This window comes from Syngnathus floridae, chromosome 4, assembly GCF_059516105.1.
Source record: "Syngnathus floridae isolate MCC-2025c chromosome 4, RoL_Sflo_1.0, whole genome shotgun sequence".
In the NCBI taxonomy this organism is placed as follows: domain Eukaryota; kingdom Metazoa; phylum Chordata; class Actinopteri; order Syngnathiformes; family Syngnathidae; genus Syngnathus; species Syngnathus floridae.
The window spans coordinates 9,566,701-9,585,000 of NC_142416.1; the positions used below are offsets into that span (position 1 = coordinate 9,566,701).

The window sequence follows — 18,300 nt, forward strand, 5'->3', positions numbered from 1 at the left end:
CGGCAAATTTGTGCTTGTCCCTTTAAGACAAACAGTAGCAGATGGGGAGGAAGTGAAGAGAAACGACTTTCGGTTCCTCCCGAAACTCCTTTTATTATATACCTGTGGTCCGCACACTGGAAAACGGAAGCTTTGCCAATCCACGACGTTGTGAGAAGCGTTTGTTCTGCATGGTGCTTGTCCACAAGTGGACGCTGGAAGATCTTGCTACGTCTGACCCATTCGAGAGTTGAAAGGGGCGGCCACCGTCAATTGCGCTCTCGAACTAAGGTGAGAATGCACGATGTCAATGCGATGCTTATTTTGTTTTTATCTGCTTTAAAAAAAACACAACTTTTGTAATGCTAACCGTAATGTCAACCACTTGTGTATTTAAAGTTTCCCATTTAGGTTAACAACGAAGTACAATTTGTGCTCAAATAAGGATAACGTTGCCAATAATCTTGAGGAGGATGAAATATTTCGTGGATAAGTGGTACTTGTTATTTTTCTTGTAGTCTACAGTGGCGCATAACTCGGTCTTAGTGGGCCACTGTCCTGCTTGTTTTCCGCGTTTCAAATGATCAGGGTCGTTATTAAGCGTATTGCGTGAAAGTACAGTAAAAAGAAAAAACAAACAACCGTACACACACACACACACACACACACACACACACACACACACACACACACACACACACACACACACACACATATATATATATATATATATATATATATATATATATATATACATATAGATATATGTATATATATACATATGTATATATATACATATGTATACATGTGTATATAATATATATATATATATATATATATATATATATATATATATATATATATATATATATATATATATATATATATATACATATAGATATATGTATATATATACATATAGATATATGTATATATATATATATATATATATATATATATATATATATATATATATATATATATATATATATATATATATATATTAACATACCCCTGAGGGAAATGAGCTAGAAGACTGTCTACCATTTTGAATACATTTAACGTACGTCGTTGTTTTTAGTAAAACAACTGACCAAAGACATTAACAAATGGGGAAGTGCCATAGAGAAGCAAGAATAATGTGTTAAATAAATAGGAACGTACAGAAGGAACAGTATCGTATGTGATACTGCATGCACAAAATAGACAAACATACAGTGTTTGATATTCATCTGAACTAGATCCTGTATTTTCCATTGAATCCTAAGTCTTCATCTTACCATGACCCATTTTAGACGGTTGTTCACCGTTATCCTATTTTAGACAGTTGTTCAGCTTTTTCTTTGTGGGAAAAGTTTGAATGCCTTGAATAAAAATATCTTGTTTAATTATGTACGACCCTGTTGTCAGTGTTTGTATTTATTATTTTATTATCACACTATACTTGATTCCTTGTCTGTAGCTGTCTTCTATTTTGTTTCTTTTTGTTGTTTTGTCTTCTGACTGGTGTGCTGTTAGGCTTGCTCTGTTGTGTTTTTGTGTGGGACCGTCTTGCAAACGAAATGTTACATCTCAAGGGGTCTAGCCCACGTCAATAAAGAAAACATTCAATGACTCATACAAAGTCAGTACTTGTTTTGGTTCCAACGGAATGGTACATGAACTCAAAGGGCACTATGTGATGTGTCTGCACATCAATATAGCACTTTACACGCAAGAGCATAATTTCATCACAGTCAATGGCATTGAGTCTCGAGAATCATTGAGAAGTGGGAGTAACCTTATGATTTCCGTGAAACTGTTCAAATGTAAAATTTTGGTTCCTGTTTCAATGATCTTGTTAACCAATGAAAAATAAGGGTGCACCACACATACATGGCACCAACTGCATGCTTTGTTTAAAAAAATTCAACAGTGTCCAATTGTGTTTAAGAGCCTGTTATATAGAAGTTGACAGAGTGATTGCATGTGTGAAAATTAAATGTTAATGACACCAAATAATTAAAATATATACATAGTATATATAAATTATATATAATTATATATAAATTAAAATAATAACGCGCACACACACACACACACACACACACACACACACACACACACACACACACACACACACACGCACACACGCACACACACACGCACACACCTACGCTGATACCATTGAGTACAAATGTACTTTGTACTGTGTGTGCTCAAACAAGCACATGAAGGTGACTGCAGTCGAGCCCTGGCAAAGTGTCACCGGGGAGGAAACTCACAATTTGGTGATGTTTGTTGAACTGCATTTGCCTTTGAAGTTTTACCAAATAAATTACTGTTAACATGTCAGCAGTGACTCAAATTAAGGCGAACATGCAACCAAAGAAAATATAGTACTGTACAACAATATTTTATGTGACTCAGGCCTGTCCATCTTTCATCGGTCATACTTAAGAAGTAGTTCCCCAATGTTAGTAAAATGTTTGGTACCTACTAATATGGAATACATTGTAATTAAATAGAAAAATGTATTTGATAAGCAAACGATTACAAGTGATGAAATGTTCATCACTTTGGTGTTGTACTCCTTCTGGTCAACAGATGGCGACCATGGATATGGTGGAAGAGTTGAAAGAAGCTGATGAGGGTTTCGCGCCTATCAACGGCGCTGCTAATGAAATGCAGCAAGAAGACAAAATGCAGGGGCAGGTGAGCTTTCGAACGCACAGTATTATACAAAGCCTTCAGTGTTTGGACCTTGTGATAATCAGACTTTAGGCCTAAGTACCTCTTTCCTGATTGCAGATAAAATAACTCTCTTCTGACTATCTATCGCGTTTAACCACTGTTTCTCAAAGATGGAGGAGTTTTTAGGTCCACAGGCGGAATACAATGAGGAGGAGGAAGAAAGAAAATTTTACAGAAGGAAGCGATTAGGAGTCATCAAGAATGTTTTGGCAGCCAGCATTGGAGCCATGATTATGTACAGCGTGTACATGGGTCAGAAGGCGCCAGTCGTAGTTTGATATGAGTCGGGACACAGACCACAAACTCACTTGTGTATTCTGTGATGTGCATTTTCCAGGGTTACTGCAGCTGCAACTTATCCTTCATTACGATATGACTTATCGTGAAGTAAAGTACAGCAACCTGGGTTTAGAAGACATTGATCGGAAAATGCTGAGGGGAATCAACCTCACGCCCATAGTAGGCCTGCTGTATACCCCCATTCTCATCAGGTAGACAAGCACATGCAACGATTCCTTCAATCAAACATTGGTTATCCTAAACCATGTAAACCTCATGTTTTGATTGATCTAAGATTTCTTGGAACCAAGTGGATGATGTTTCTGGCCTCAGGAATCTATGCATTTTTTGTCTCGACAAATTACTGGGAGCGTTACTACACCTTGGTTCCATCTGCCGTTGCCATCGGCGTGGCCATTGTACCACTATGGGCCTCCCTGGGAAATTATATCACAAGGTGAGTGCAAGAATCATAAAGGATGACATTTATTTAGAAAAAATGGAAAAATGCACTGTACAGCAAATTATTACCTCATAAAATCAGGTTAGATTTTTCTTTCTCAAAACTGCTTGTCACAACTGTCATTATGTCACTTGAGGACACAAGGACATCAAGCATATTTCTATGCATTTTCATTCGACTTTTCTCTCAGGCGAATCCGGACTTTTTTTTTTTAATAGCTCATAGCAAGTGAATATAATTGTTGTGATGTGAATGAGAATTTCTGGACCAAAGAAACTCAGATGACAACACTGTAATGCCTACAGTGTTTCTAAAGAGATTTCTTACTTTTCTATTCTGTACATGGTAGTTCAGATTCTCTATGTATAATCTGAATTGCTGCCACATGCTGATCAGATCAATGATCAGATTCTACTGTATTATGTACTGCAGTATAGAAAGTGTTATATTTAAGGTAAAGTATTAATGCATGCATAAAAGTAGGCTTACTATAGTACTGTGCTTTTATATTGATCACAGTGTTGTATATGATTTGAGAAATGCTACCTTAGCGATAAAAGGTTACAAAAAACGAATATTCCTGACGAGTCATGCTGTCACACACAGGATGGCACAACAGTATTATGAATATGCCAACTATAAGGAAGAGCATGTACAGGAGCAGAAGAAGATTCCAAAAGGAGCGTGCCACAAATACATCATCATCTTCCAATCAGTCTTCAGTGTCATCTTTCATGTGAGTCCCTCCACAAAACATAAAAACACGTTTAGACGTGCATAAAATATAGCAGCAGGTCCCAGAAAACAAGATTTGTTTTTATATTTTATATTTATTTATGTTTATAAGGTTTGAATATCGTATGTAATATTTAAAATGTTCTTATAATTACCGTAGTGGGCGCAACGCATTATAGGGCGCATGTATGCCGTGATCTATGGTAAACAAACAAAATAAAAAAACAAAACAAAAAAATGAAATGGGAGCATGGGATAGTTAGTTGATTTGATTTGTTTATTTCGACAAGTACAAAATACTTATTACAAAATCACTTATTATGGTTCGTTTGTTCGTTTTATGGTTCGCTTCACTACTTCGCAGATTTTTTCCAGCCCAAAAAAATATTGTTACAATAAGAGTTCTAAAAACACAGTTACAGTGTTGTACTTTGTTATAAAAGAAGTTGTTATAACAAAAGACTTCTGAAAACATAGTTACAGTATTGTACCTTGTTATACAAAGTTGTTATAATAATGGAGTCCTAAAATCATATTATATATATATATATATATATATATATATATATATATATATATATTTTTTTTTTTTTACATCTACAAAACGTAACTTGTGACCACTAGAGGTCCCTGTTTAACCAAGGTTAACAACAAAACGTCACATCTCCATGTTACACCCACACACATACATGTATAATATTTATATTTTCAATATTTATACAATATTTTCTGTATGTTATTTATGCTGTTCATGTGTTATTTACACGTTTGAAACTATTATTTAATGTTCTAATAATAACATATACACTTAAATGGTTTCATATACATTAATTGACAAACGAGGGATCACTGTACTTCCAAGCCCCCCCGTAAAAAAAAAAAAAAAAGTCACACAGATGTTTTTTTAATACCGTGACAAAGTGAAAATTGCTTTTCTCAATTGCCCAAGTCTCACTATTCCAATCAAACACTTTTTAAAGTGCACAAAGACAATGGGAAATATCAGTGTGTATAAACTATGCATAAAATTGGTGGAGAACAACAATAATTTTTGAAAAATTAAGAATGATAACTTTGACCTTTTTGTGTTTCGCATTTGACATGAACGTCAGTTTTCTCATCCCCCAACACTGTCACTCACTCAGAGGTGAAGAGGAGACTAAACCAATTTCACGTAACCTGGGGGTGACGTTATAGCTTTGTATCACCCATTTGACACAATTCAGAAAATGTGCAGCAATTTTAGGCCTCTATATGTATAATATTATACATGACGTGTGTTTTTGGGAAGAAATTGAGGTGTGATTGACATTTGCCCATTAATAATGTTGCACTATACAGTGGATCCTCCCTTTTCATCACCACTTATCCTCAAAGGTGAATTGTCCCCACTCTACACATTACGTACAATTCTCTGATTCGTTTACCGCCCTGGTCTACGTATTTTACGTACAATGTATTGATGATTGATTGATTGGGTTACGCCTACATATTATGTCCCTGTGTGACATCAGTCACACACCAACATTTTGGAATTCGGTCCACACAAAAAGCACACCTTATTTAAAGGCACACCTTAATTATCAAAACAAATTTCAAGTGTGATTTATAGTGCGGAAAATACTGTAAGTATTATTTGGCAGATTGCAGGTCAATTTTGATTTGTCTGTGTTTTGTGTCTCTCACCAGCTGAGCTTCGTCTTTGCTGAGCTCCCCATGACTATCATCCTCAAAGAATGCATTCTTGACAACAATCACATTCTCATCAATGTCGAAAACTGTGGTAAAGTCACTGCACCCTCATTGGAACTGTGATGTGATTCTAATTTTTGTTCATGCGTGTGTGCTTGGAATAGACGTTTTTGGTGCAGACATTCGGCATTTTGACAAGTATCGGCATCTGCCTTTTTTTTTTTAAATAAAAGATTAATTTAAAACCGGGTTAACTTAAGGGAATTATTCATTTGTTTATTTAAGTTTTCACCTCATAATAAATGTTGCTGATTCTGGGAATTCATTGCAATTTTTTGAGACAAAAATAAGTTTAACTTTTCAGTTAGATTGGAGCTCTACACTTATTGTTAAAATTCTGAAACAGCTAATTTGAAAAGTCATTTTAGCAAATATGTTTGATAATGTGGCTGTATTTGTGTGAATATTGTTGACATAAATCTAAAGCCTTAACTCCACGCTTCCAAACGGAAAAATAACCAGCACAGACATAAAAAAAAGTAAAAGCACATCTCATCTAGTTTTGACTTTTCAGTCTAGTGTGTATTCAAAGCAAAGATATTGCTACTTCACTGGTTTCTTTTATATCAAACAATTTGTTTTAGGTTCTTTACCTGACATGTTTCGGCGGTTTCTTCCGCCTTCATCAGAGTGTCCAATTGCTAATTTTACGACATGCTGACAGTGTTGTACATTTTCATTTCATGTGCCATTTTGTAGCTGTGACTGTATGGCATGCCTAAAATGAAATTTTAGGTGGTTTTGGGAAAACGTTCTTGTCTTTTTCCACCAGGGGCTGAAATTAGTGGTGTGATTCCGGGATTCAACACCACTGTGCTGAAATTTCTACCCCAGTCCATGAATCTGATCATCGGGGAGAGCGTCCTAATGGGCTTCGCTTTCCTTTCCATGATCATCGTAAGTGTTCTGGCTTCTAACACACACCCAAAAGACCCTGCATTTCATAGTGTTTGGATGGTTTAATTATTTTGCTACAACACACACGATGACACAATGTAAAAAAATCCAACCTTTCATTGGAGTAACAATTAGAACTTCAATTATTTTGCCTCATTCAGTTCCTTGTGCTGTGTGGTGCTGCGTACCGCCCAACAGAGGAAATTGATCTGCGTAGTATTGGCTGGGGAAACATCTTCCAGCTCCCTTTCAAACATATGAGGGACTACCGCCTACGCCTTCTCTGCCCTTTCTTCATCTACAGCGGATTTGAATTACTCTTCGCCATCACTGGACTCACCCTGGTACTTTGCTTTCATTCAAAGATGAATATTAATGGTACATTGACTTACGAGTTAAATTTGTGCCTTGCTTCTAAATAAAAATCACTTATATCTTGAATTAACCTCATAGCTATCGAAATAAAGGAAATGCTATTGTTCCGTTTCAGCCCCCCGAAAATCAGCATTGATTCATCATTTGTTTTTTAATTAGCACTGTACAGCATTATACTTAATACAAAAGTACAAAAGTACTAATTGATAATACTTATACATGTTTTTCAATTTCGCCCTTCAATTTTACAGAATATATTCTTGACAGTTTTTGCTTCTGCATTTTGCACCACATTTTTGAAACATTCCACAGCTTTGCCAAGGTGTGCAATGTAGGAATTATTTTAATTGCCTTGGTTGACATTATCGCCTTTATTGCTCGCTTGCAACTTATTAAGTAGTACATAGTGTAGATATAGCAGTAATTTGCTTGCAGTGATTTACGAAGTCACATACACCCCTTGCTTAGAGATTTTCTGGGATTTAAAGATATAATTCAGTGAACATAATCTTTTTTTTTTTTTGCTTTTTTACTGGCGTTCACTTCTTAGCATCCATGGTTAGAAAAAACAACAGCCCAAAAAAATACAAGTTCAAAACTCACTGGTGGTAACCACTTGAAATGATTGTGGCTGAAGTCCTTTGTCGCACTCTGGTGGCCATTTAGTTGCAGAGTTTCTGAAGCTTCCTCAAATCAGATTTTCATTTACAACTAAAAGCCGCCCAAATAGACAAAACCGTAGGTTGGCACACTCGAAAGTCAAGATGCCACTGTACTAGATAAAGCTGATACTATTTAAAGAGTACACGGTCATGCTAGGTGTAATTATTTATGAATCTTTTCTCTCCATACAGTCTTATGGCGTTTGTACTTTGGGTCTCCAAAAATTGTGGCTGTTGATTGTGGTCTATGGACTCTCGTGCTCCGTCTTCTCTTCCCTGTCCCTCTGCCTCCTACGTCTCCCGCGGTGGGTGTGTCTGGCAGGAGGAGCCACTGTGCATTTGATGCTGTTAGTGGTACTCATGGTATTTTCGCCAACTCCAAAACACCAAGACTATGAGGTCCCTCTTCTGGTAATTACTATACTCTGGGGACTTGGGACGGCCCTGAACAAGACTGGAGTCAGCAGTGAGTAGCACTTGGGATGTCGTGGTGCATGTACATGACATGTCTTACTAAAAAGCATCCATATTTGTGTGTCTGTTTCAGCCTTGCTTGGTATTTTATATGCTGAGGAGAAGGAACGTCTGGACTTTGTCTTCACAATCTATCACTGGTTACAGGCCATTGCCATCTTTGTGGTCTACCTCTGGTCAGAGATGCCGATGAGGGTAAGTAACTGTAAATCAGGGCTGTGAAGTAACAAAGAAGAAATACGTTGTTGCTGCACTTAAATGTGTCATGTACTTTACTTGATTATTTGTTTTTCTGATGACTTTTACTCCCCACGTTTGAAATATGTACTGTGAACGATGTCATGACAAAGATGTAAATAGAGAGATGTAAGGTCAGCTGTGGTTCAGCTCTTGACGAATGGAATGATTTATCAGGGTTTGGGTAAGACAGAAAAAAAAACAGCAACATAAGGGAATCTGAACTAGAGCCCATAAATGATGACAGCAAGAGTTTTGAAGAGTTTTCCCCATCAATGACCTTTTGAAGATAACTGCTTGATGTAGTGTATTGTAAATAGAGCCTAGAGAAAAGGCATTGAATTGGCACTGATGCTGAAAATAAAATGTCCCATTTTAATTTTGTCTTTCTCTCCATATCTCTCCAATTGAGGCTAAACTTGCCATCATGTTAGCAACTTTACTGCTAGCTTGCTACTGCTACTGGCTGATGGAACGCCGCCTAGCCAAGAACGAGCGCCATAGGTTGCCCCGCATTCCTCGACCCAGGCACAAGGTGATCAGAGTGGCACCATCATCTACTAAGCTTTTGTAAAGTTTTTTATTTATTAAAAAAAAAATTGCAGTGTCTCATAAAAATATCAGAGAATTCTGTAAGTAAATTTACTATTAACCAAAAGACAAAAGTGGGACCAGGAGTTCCTGGAGAAGACCCACACAAGCATGAGAAGAACATGCTTAGATTCAAACCCAGAACCAGTTTCTGATTGTTTCTGACATAAGCCCTGAGTAACTATGATGTCATTTTCATTCAACAGCAAGTGGCAAAATGGCTGCTCCTTGAGATGGACAAAAGAGCTGGATTTTGCCTGTTTAATTCATATTCTTCAAACTAAACAATCAGAATGCTGTGTTTAGACTAATGGGGTCTCCATTTTCTATATCACAAAACCTTACATTTCAATTGGGGTGTGAAGACTTTTTATAAGTGTTTGACAGAAAAGCTCATACTTTTTATTGTGTGAAATTTCTGTTGTCACACTCAGCCTACCAACAAAAATTCAAAGCAATTCTTCACCCTGCAGAAATGATGCAATTTGTATCCACAGGTCAAAGGTTATCGCTACCTGGAAGATGGCAACTCAGATGAGTCAGATTCGGAGAGAAGCGAGGAGGATGACGAAAAGGATGAAGAGGAGATAGAGGCAGAGGAACAACTGGCGAATGAGTCTGAAGCGGAGGACATGGAGGCCGAACGCCAGGATCCTGGAGCTCAGGGCGCTGACTCACTCCGAGCCAGGAGGAAGAGGCCAGAGAATCACCAGCACAGGGAGGACGACGCCCATCTGATGGAAGGCCGGAGGTGAACAAAACTAAATTAGAAGAAAGAGAGTGAGCAAGACAGAAGAGCATGTCGGTGTTTCATCATTCCTCTAAACTGTCTGAAGCTTTCCATTGAGGACAAATGAATTTGATTATTTTTCAAGCAATAATTAGAGAGCAGCGATTATTCAGATGGAAGGCTTGTGGAAATTTGCCAAATGTGAAAGCTGGAGCTGCCCTGGAGTTGAAGCCTCTTACTGTAAATATTCATTCCAATCGTGTGGCTTTGATATTCAAATCATAAGCGATGCCTGAAATAATAATAAACAAAATTTACTGCACAATGCTCAAGGGATTCAGTAACCAAAGACAGACATGATACCACTATTTGTTTTTATTTGTGTCACAGTCCCTATGTATTGCAGAAATTGAAATTTTCTGCTGAACTTTCAAGTTATCAGTTTTGGGGTTTCTAATTTCAGTTGCATTTTATCTTCCAGTTTCAGCTGTTGTCAATATTCCTTCTGGTGTCAAATCTGTTGTCTCTTAGCCGAACCGCTCGTGTTCTCTGCTGTGCCTTGTCTTTTACTGAGTTTGAATGTATTTACAGCAGTTGACCTGCTCTTGGTTTTTGCGATTCATTTCAATGCTGTAGCTGTTTATTATGTCTGTTGTTTGCAATGTTGTAGCTAATTAAAAGCATTTGTAGTTTTATTGTCTGCACTTTTGAATTTCATTCAATGCCAAGACAATACACCCTTAAAACTGCTGGTTTAAATGTTTATGTGGTCAAAACATTCTCCACTCTGTCTCAAAAACAAATTACTGCAATTTACTGAGAATAGTTCTTGTATATTACTGTACACCATTTGGATGTTGTTGCGCAAGTAGACCATTTTACTGGAAGTATGGAAGAGGTGGAAAATTTTTCTTTTATGGAAAAATGTAGCATAGTTGTGCTGTTTTCTATCATCCACTGCTGACCCTTACAAAGTGCTGAGCAGGCAGGTGAGGTTTGTATAAACCACACAAAGATGCACAGTGCAAGGTTATCGGACATTTGTTGGATGAACCTTTCATGTGGGATGCAGTGACAACAGAGGTCTCATGCGTTCGTGGGTAGCCTTTCTCAGGAACACACAAAAATAAACACACATTCAGTTCTGCACCATCTCTGCATCTCTTGCAGCTGACACGTCACACAATTTAGTGTGGTCACAGATATTCTACCACAATTCTTAAATGTAATTGTACATGACCAAAGCGCTACTGACTTTGTTGTTGATTCAGTTGACCACTTGAGGCTTAGTTGTATTTTCTGTCTTACCAATTTGGCAGTAATAGGCTGGATTGGACTACATACACCATTTCCTGTCAGCTGGAGAGCTTTTGATTAGCTGAGATTACAAAGAAACACGGTTCTTATTTTTATTTTCATTACATTCAAGAATTAGAAACACGAAAGCAAGAAATGATTAGTGTCTAAAAGCTTCATTCAGACGAATTTGGAATTTAGTGAAAAAACAACAATCTGTGTCGTGGCTCATGTTTCAGTTGTTTCATGGCTTGAAACAAGCAGAATGAAACTCATGTGTTGGTTTTTCAAAACATCAATTGTCAAAAAAAAAGCTAAGAATTATGTGTTGTCCATATGTGCACTACATTCCTTTTCCTATTTTGTACATTCTAAATTATAGCAGGCTTACCAAAAGTGAGCTTCCACAACAATGCCTTGAATTGTATTGAGAAGGTTACAGCATACAAAATGGGTTGCCTTGGTGTTGTAAGAATGAAAATCCACGAAATTGATAAATTAGTCTTGATTCTGAGACTGTATTTTGAGGGCATGAGGTGCAAAAGTCACGACCAGCATAATTTCCTTGCTCATATCTTTAAAACTACTGCTCTTCCACAATTTACATTTCATGTGGGTGTGCATAGAAATGGCATCATTATGTGCTCAGTGACTTTCAAGTAGTTTCCGTTCACAATTTTTCCCCATTACGTATATACACTCCATACCATTTTGAATGTTTTTCCTCATCTCATTCACTGCAACATTGAGATGTGACACGTGACATGCTTGGATAAATTCTATGTCCTATTAATGGATTAGGTTTCATTGATGAACAACTCGAGAGGGGTGAATGGAGTGATCAATGGATGATTTTTTTCAATGCACTGCATTAAAAGCCTCTGTGGTCCATCTGCTGAATGCTCTCAGAGGAGGCGAGAGGAGATGAAAGCACACAGTAACAGATGCAACACACATTGCCGTCTTTTTTATCTATCCGGTCTTATAGCTACTGCTAACGTCATGGTTGTTGGGATTTTTGCTGAACTTTTTGCATTTGTAATACACTGCTAAAAATAAATAAATGGAACATGTGCTTGGATCCCAGTGAATGAAATATTAGTCATTTTAATGATCAATAGAACTCAAAATCATCAACCCATGGAGGTCTGTTTTTTCTACATGCTAGGATGTAATCTGGTTTCTTTTGTTTTGTTTTGTTTTTCATTGATTTCATCACCTAGCCTGTGTTGATGTGTTTCATATGCATTACTTCTGTTGAGATGAAAAATGTTCTCCACAAGGGATCTCCTGCCAGACCTGGATCAGGGTAGGTCAACACCAAGACAGACTGGTTCTATGTGGTGGCAGTGGATGCAATAAGCCATGAATACCAAACAAAATCCCACCAAAGGGTTTGATTGAATCGTAACACTCTAGTGAATAGGCAAACAAGTTCATGAGATCGGGAGCTGGAGACATACTTCAGCCACATGAGGCTGAGCACAGTCATGCATCAGAAAGACCCACTATGAGTTGCACTATAAGTTTGAGGATATCACTTGGGTACCTAATGACAATCAGCAGTCACACAGGTCTCTATGGGCCTCCAAGAAAATGCTACCTGAGACCTAATCCACATAATGGAGGACGTTGCAGCTAGCAGAATGTTCTTCTTGGTGGAATAGTACAGAATTGGTGGGTGTAACGAAAATGGAAGAATTTGTGTTATATCTGTGCTGAGGGACATTATGTGGCCATGTGATGGTTTTCAGGAATTTTGGAATTGTGGGTCAGTGGAAGATGGGAGATTTTTGGTTCCGAACCAGATCTTTTCGCCTATGTCTCGCAACTGCTGTTCAATAATAATGTAACAACAAAAGTGCAAATAGAAAAATAAATAGCAGATATGAAGGGAACAAAGGTAGGGCTGGAATTTGGATTAATGCATCAAATAAAAGTTTTAGTGAGTAGGAAATAAATAGAGTGACATTCGAGAGAAGTTCAGAAGATATAGAAAAAAAATCACTATGACGTTTAGAGGGGCTGCACACTATCGCAACATCCAGGCAGCTTGGAGACCAACAGGCCCACTTGCCGGTCGATATGTAGTCTCACCTATAGACACGTGTGGTGGTAAGTGGATTGAATAGGTTTCTTTTGCAGGTTGTCTCGGCTCTCACTTCGAGAAAGGGTGAGAATTGTGGTGCTCTTCCACATTGAGAGGAGCTCGACACGGTGGTGTCTTTCCTCTTAACACCTGTTGATGTTGTTTGTCCTCTGGAATAAGTATTGCAAAAATACTACAAAAAGAAGAATTGTGCTCATTGCAGTATTACGACAGTTCTAAGTCTGCATTTTTATGTGAATAATGAGGCAGATCGGTCCAGAATAAGCAATCATAAGAGGTTTGTACTTTTGAACTTTGATTGCAGATACTAAAAATCTTTTTGTGGGATAGTTTTACAATTCGTCATCCATTTTAACATGCAGTTTCAGTTGTTCTTTCACACAGTGGACTTGCGTCACACACTTATGCCATTCAATTATTTTAGAGTAAAAGTCCTGAGTAGAGAACAAAATGATTGTGACAAGAGTGCATCCTTTTTTCTCACTTCCCCTTGTTCTTGGCCGCTTCCCTTTTTTGGTTCATTTATGCGACCCTCAGCTCCGCATGCTAAGGAAGTTCACTAAACACTGGTGGGAAAGGTGCAAGCAGAAAGGGTCACATGCAAGTCTTGAGTCTTGAGTGTTTTGCCAAAGCTTTAAACCACAAGTCAAAAGTCATTTTGTCTTATGTAAGTCAAATCAGTTCATTGATTCAATAATTTCTTTTTAAACAAAACAAAATGTTTATAACTTGCGCTCTTTTTTTTTAAATTAAAATTGATTACATCATACTGTAAAAATCCCAATTCCAATGGAGATGCCATACAATAAATGTCTTTTTTAGAAAGACATTGCCTAGTCACATTCTGCACATGTTCCAAGAGTGTGGCTTTGTAGTAAAGGAGTGCGGGTACTTGCCTGGCCAGAATCCATTTTTTCCCATTGTTAAATGGATAACAGATCAAAAGGAGTCTGTGTGTGTTTGACTCCTTTTTTGTTTTGTTTTTAATTCAATTCATTCGCTATAGATGATAACAGTCATAAGGCATGCAAAATGAGTGGATCCAATTTTGGCGTCATTACGACGGAGGCTGAATCTCTGTCATAATCACGGCGAAATGGGATCCACATTTTCATGATTGCTAGATACCCTCTCAATTTGGGAAAAATGGCGACAACACATCTGCGTCTTGTGAAAATCGAATCAGTGTATCAGCTGGCAAGCTCAGGGACGTTTCAGGACACCACAGTGGAAGGGGATTTAAAAAAAATATCGACGAGATCCAGCCAGGCTATTGTGCCGTCATGGCCACCTCAGAGTGAAACGTGGCTGGCCTCGAAGTCAACTGTGGCCAGCCATAATTTGCTCGAAACAGTGCTGCCACAAGAAGCCCGTAGTATATCGGCAACTTCACAACATTTCAGCAGACGTGTCAACCACCACATTCATGACACCCAAAACTAAGATCATGACAATTGCAACATTCACAACACTAAGTGTGTGCCTGCCTGCAGGATAGTTTTTCATTTGGGCACTCAAAAGTCATTTTGGGTTCGAGATGAGTACAGTATGAAGACTGACAGTCAACAAATGAAATTGTTGTTCAGAGTAAATTCTGTTTTCTTCCATACTTCACAGTTCTTTGACATGTCACGTGACTTGACCTCTGCAGCTGCATTCTCGTCTAAAATGTGTTGCCTCCCAAGTGTGCTGTTGAATGAATGGCTTCTGGTCATTACTATGGCATGTAATCTCTTCCCAGACAGACACGTTCCAGAAAAAGAAAGACAGACTTACTTAATTTAACAGCTGCCTTCCACTGTAATAATGGGAAGATGGTTCACTCAATAAGAACCTCCAGAGGTTGAACATGATTGCTTCACCTCACTTATTGCTTTCCCTGCTAATGTTTGTCTTGGTGACTGCAGAACTGTATCATGAATGGTGTGAAACAGTCACACGACAAGATTTTTCAATATGAGGCTGAAAGTAATCATTTAAAATTGTAACCATGGGAGGAGCTTTGAAAATAATTTGCATGGGAGAGCTCACTGCAGAAGTAATTGCAGGCAATACACTGACCGATTGGAACATTAGCACCCAAGGGAAGATGCTCGTTATATTTGGCTTCTCTTCTGTAGCAAAAAGAGGTAAATAAAGTATGAGGGGAAAAAAATGCATGATGGAGTGCAGTTAATTGCAAACTGCAACCTCCAAGAAAACATTTAATGATAAATACCACTTTGGTAGTGTAATAAGACAGGCAGGACAACCATTGTGTCCATTGCATCGCCATCAGGCAGCTCCACGATCACGGCTTGAGCGGAGACGTCGCTGGCGTTCCTCAGGTGTCAGGGAGGCACGTTCAACCTCCAGTTGGAGGCGACATGGATCCACCTGTTATTTTGGGCCCAGGGCACCGATGCCCCTGACCTGCCCCGTTCCTTTCTCCACCCCTGGATTTGATGATCAATCCGCGCAGTCAGGTCTATTGCTTCATCAAGGGTTGAGAGATCCTCAGACACCAGTCCATCCTTTAACTAGCTTCATCGGGCCACGGTCCAGAAGTCCAGGGCATAGTCGACGAAGGGACGGTTTTCCTGGCAGATCCTAAGGATTTTGCAGGCTTAAACGGCGCTGGACACCATTGAATGGTTAAGGGTTCTCGGCCTTGAGTTCTGGGGCTTCCGGAACCAACGCCGAAGCTTGAGCTGACACGGCTTCGGTAGGGGGATGCAGTTGCACAGGGCCGATGGAGAGGGGGCTTGGTCTAGCTGAGGATTGATGCTTTGCTGAAGCTGTTGAACCAACTGGGACAGGCCCTTTACCTCCTCGGTTAATCCGTCCGGTCGGCCCTCCGTGCGCACCAAGCGGTCCATCTCTTCCAGTGCGCATTTGTCGTTTTGGTGGTCAGATTGTTCTGAAATGAGACAGGATGACCGACTGCGCAACACTTGTTTTGTTGTTTTTATATAGGGTTTTAGAGAAAGACAAGGATGAGGGGGGTTGACTAGATCGCTGGCGAGCGGAATGAGCGCTGGGATTGTGCGCAGCAGGTCTTCAAGTGGGCCGGCATTTAGCGGTTGTCTTGTGCGTTGCTGCAGACAAGGGGCAATGCGATCTTCTAGTTGGGGACGGGTGAAACCTGACAGGACAAGCAGAGGACTGGACAACCAATTGGCAGAATCGTGGTCAGAGAACAGGTGAGAGGTCAGGGCGCTCAGGGTAATTCAGTCGGACGGACAAGCAAGCAGGATCAGCAACAGAAATCTATTGGAAACTAGGATAGACGCAATGAGCATCAAGGACCAATCTGACAGCGGGTGACGGGAATGCGGGGTTTAAGTAGTGGAGTAGATGAGCAGGTGACAGATAATCAGCGGTGATTACTGTGGGAGTGGCTGTGAATGATGTGCATCATGGAATAGTACTGGTGGTGTGCAGGGGAACGGAACTGGCCGGGGTGCTGAAGATGCCCCCGCGTGACAGGTAGCGACAACCGAGACTTAGAAGGGTCAATTAACTCTGAGTTTTTGATGCAGTTTTAAGATTGTATCGGTGCTCAGAAGGCTGTAAATGTACAAATAAAGATAAAATGGTTTTGAAATTTTAGGGTCGTATTTGAAGCTCGAGCACTAATACACATCGATCCCTTTTTGATGTCGGGGGTACTTCTCTTCTGAGCTCAGCTCAGCAACTTTCTCTCACTGTCTCTAAAATATTCCTTTCCCTGCAGTATGTAATTGACATGCTATTTTTACATACCCTATATGTATACGTGCAAATGATAAGTCAGTTGGAGATTTACATGACATATATATGGCACAGGAGATGATTCGATTTTGTCACAGCTTTGAGAGCACGAGTGCAGAGAATCAGGAAGAGGCAGGTGGGAATAATGACATCCACAAAAAGGTTCTATATATGCAATGCCAGCAGGAGTGCTTCACATCCTGTGTGCTTTGCGAACTCAGAGTTGTCACAAAAAAAGTATGCTTTTTTTTCCCATGACAACCGAAATGCAGTTTATCCACCACATCTTCCACCAATTCCCAAAGCAACTCGGTGACATAAATGTTTTGAAAATATCATTCATAAGTATTTATCCCTCTTCTTTCTCAGATATCCTAAAATCTAAATTTAACATCAATGTGAAAAGAGAAAGATGTCGGAGATAACCATGATGTCTATTCAGGTACAGTGCAAATACATGCAAAAAGAAATGTCAGTGTCATGTTAGTGTGAAGCATGTGGTCTCACGGCACAGCAGTTTACCTTCTGTCTTGACGTCAATATTACCCAACATGCTAATACTTATTGAAGGAGGCAGCTGTCAACGACAAGATGTCATGAGGAGCTGCTGTGTATTTTGGGCTGTGAAGAAAACACGGTCATATTCATCAGGTGTTTTTTTTTTTTTTAAATGTTTTTACTTCTCCCGCCCATTCAGATCTGTCTGTACCAACAAGGGAACTTAGGGCCATTGCGCTGAGGTCACTGGTGAGCATTTACAAAGTTGTCAGTGGACCGTGAGTTGCAGTTCAAATGGACTCACGCTCATTTAGAAACCAGAAAATGACATGGACCTGATTTCTTTCTTATATGAATGCACTGATATCAGAAAAACTTTCAATCCCTGTTTCTTTTGCGGAATTTAGGCCATATGCACCTTGCGAATTTTGTGGGTGACAAATTATGTCGTACCTGTGTGCAAAACGCATGTATGCATTATTGAAAGATGCCAACCTTCTTCTTCCTCATCCTATCTTACTAGAACACACTGGAACTCTGGAATTATGCAAAGACTGATGAACTATTAATGCATCTCGCCTGTGGGTCCTCGGTCTGCTTGCATTCCACTGTGAACTGAACAAGGATCGATGAGGAGGATGCATGCTTGGCCAAAGCACAAAACGGGCAGGCAGGTGTGCACCATACTATAAGTTGCACTTGTGACACCTGACTTGTGTATCCCGGGAGCCTGAGGTCAAAATTGTGCATGTGCGTT

The 18,300-nt window shown here is 39.2% G+C and overlaps 1 protein-coding gene across 1 annotated transcript; it reads left to right on the forward strand.

Annotated features, from left to right (window-relative positions):
• Positions 1–68: 68 nt before the first annotated feature.
• Positions 69–10,602, forward strand: unc93b1 (unc-93 homolog B1, TLR signaling regulator). Its single transcript, XM_088373855.1, has 13 exons — positions 69–270; positions 2,566–2,673; positions 2,823–2,964; positions 3,050–3,203; positions 3,287–3,448; positions 4,061–4,190; positions 5,879–5,972; positions 6,714–6,838; positions 7,000–7,182; positions 8,068–8,341; positions 8,423–8,544; positions 8,999–9,121; positions 9,675–10,602. The coding sequence occupies exons 2-13, from the start codon at positions 2,566–2,568 to the stop codon at positions 9,930–9,932; spliced, it is 1,875 nt and encodes a 624-aa protein (XP_088229981.1). The 5' UTR covers positions 69–270; the 3' UTR covers positions 9,933–10,602.
• Positions 10,603–18,300: the final 7,698 nt, after the last annotated feature.

What these genes read in the sequence shown, in the direction of transcription:
- unc93b1 (XM_088373855.1), top strand. Translation starts at nt 2,566, where the DNA reads ATGGCGACCATGGATATGGTGGAAGAGTTGAAAGAAGCTGATGAGGGT. An exon ending in CCATCACTGGACTCACCCTG is followed by an intron (nt 7,183 to 8,067) that starts GTACTTTGCTTT and finishes CTCTCCATACAG; the next exon opens with TCTTATGGCGTTTGTACTTT. An exon ending in TTCCTCGACCCAGGCACAAG is followed by an intron (nt 9,122 to 9,674) that starts GTGATCAGAGTG and finishes TTGTATCCACAG; the next exon opens with GTCAAAGGTTATCGCTACCT.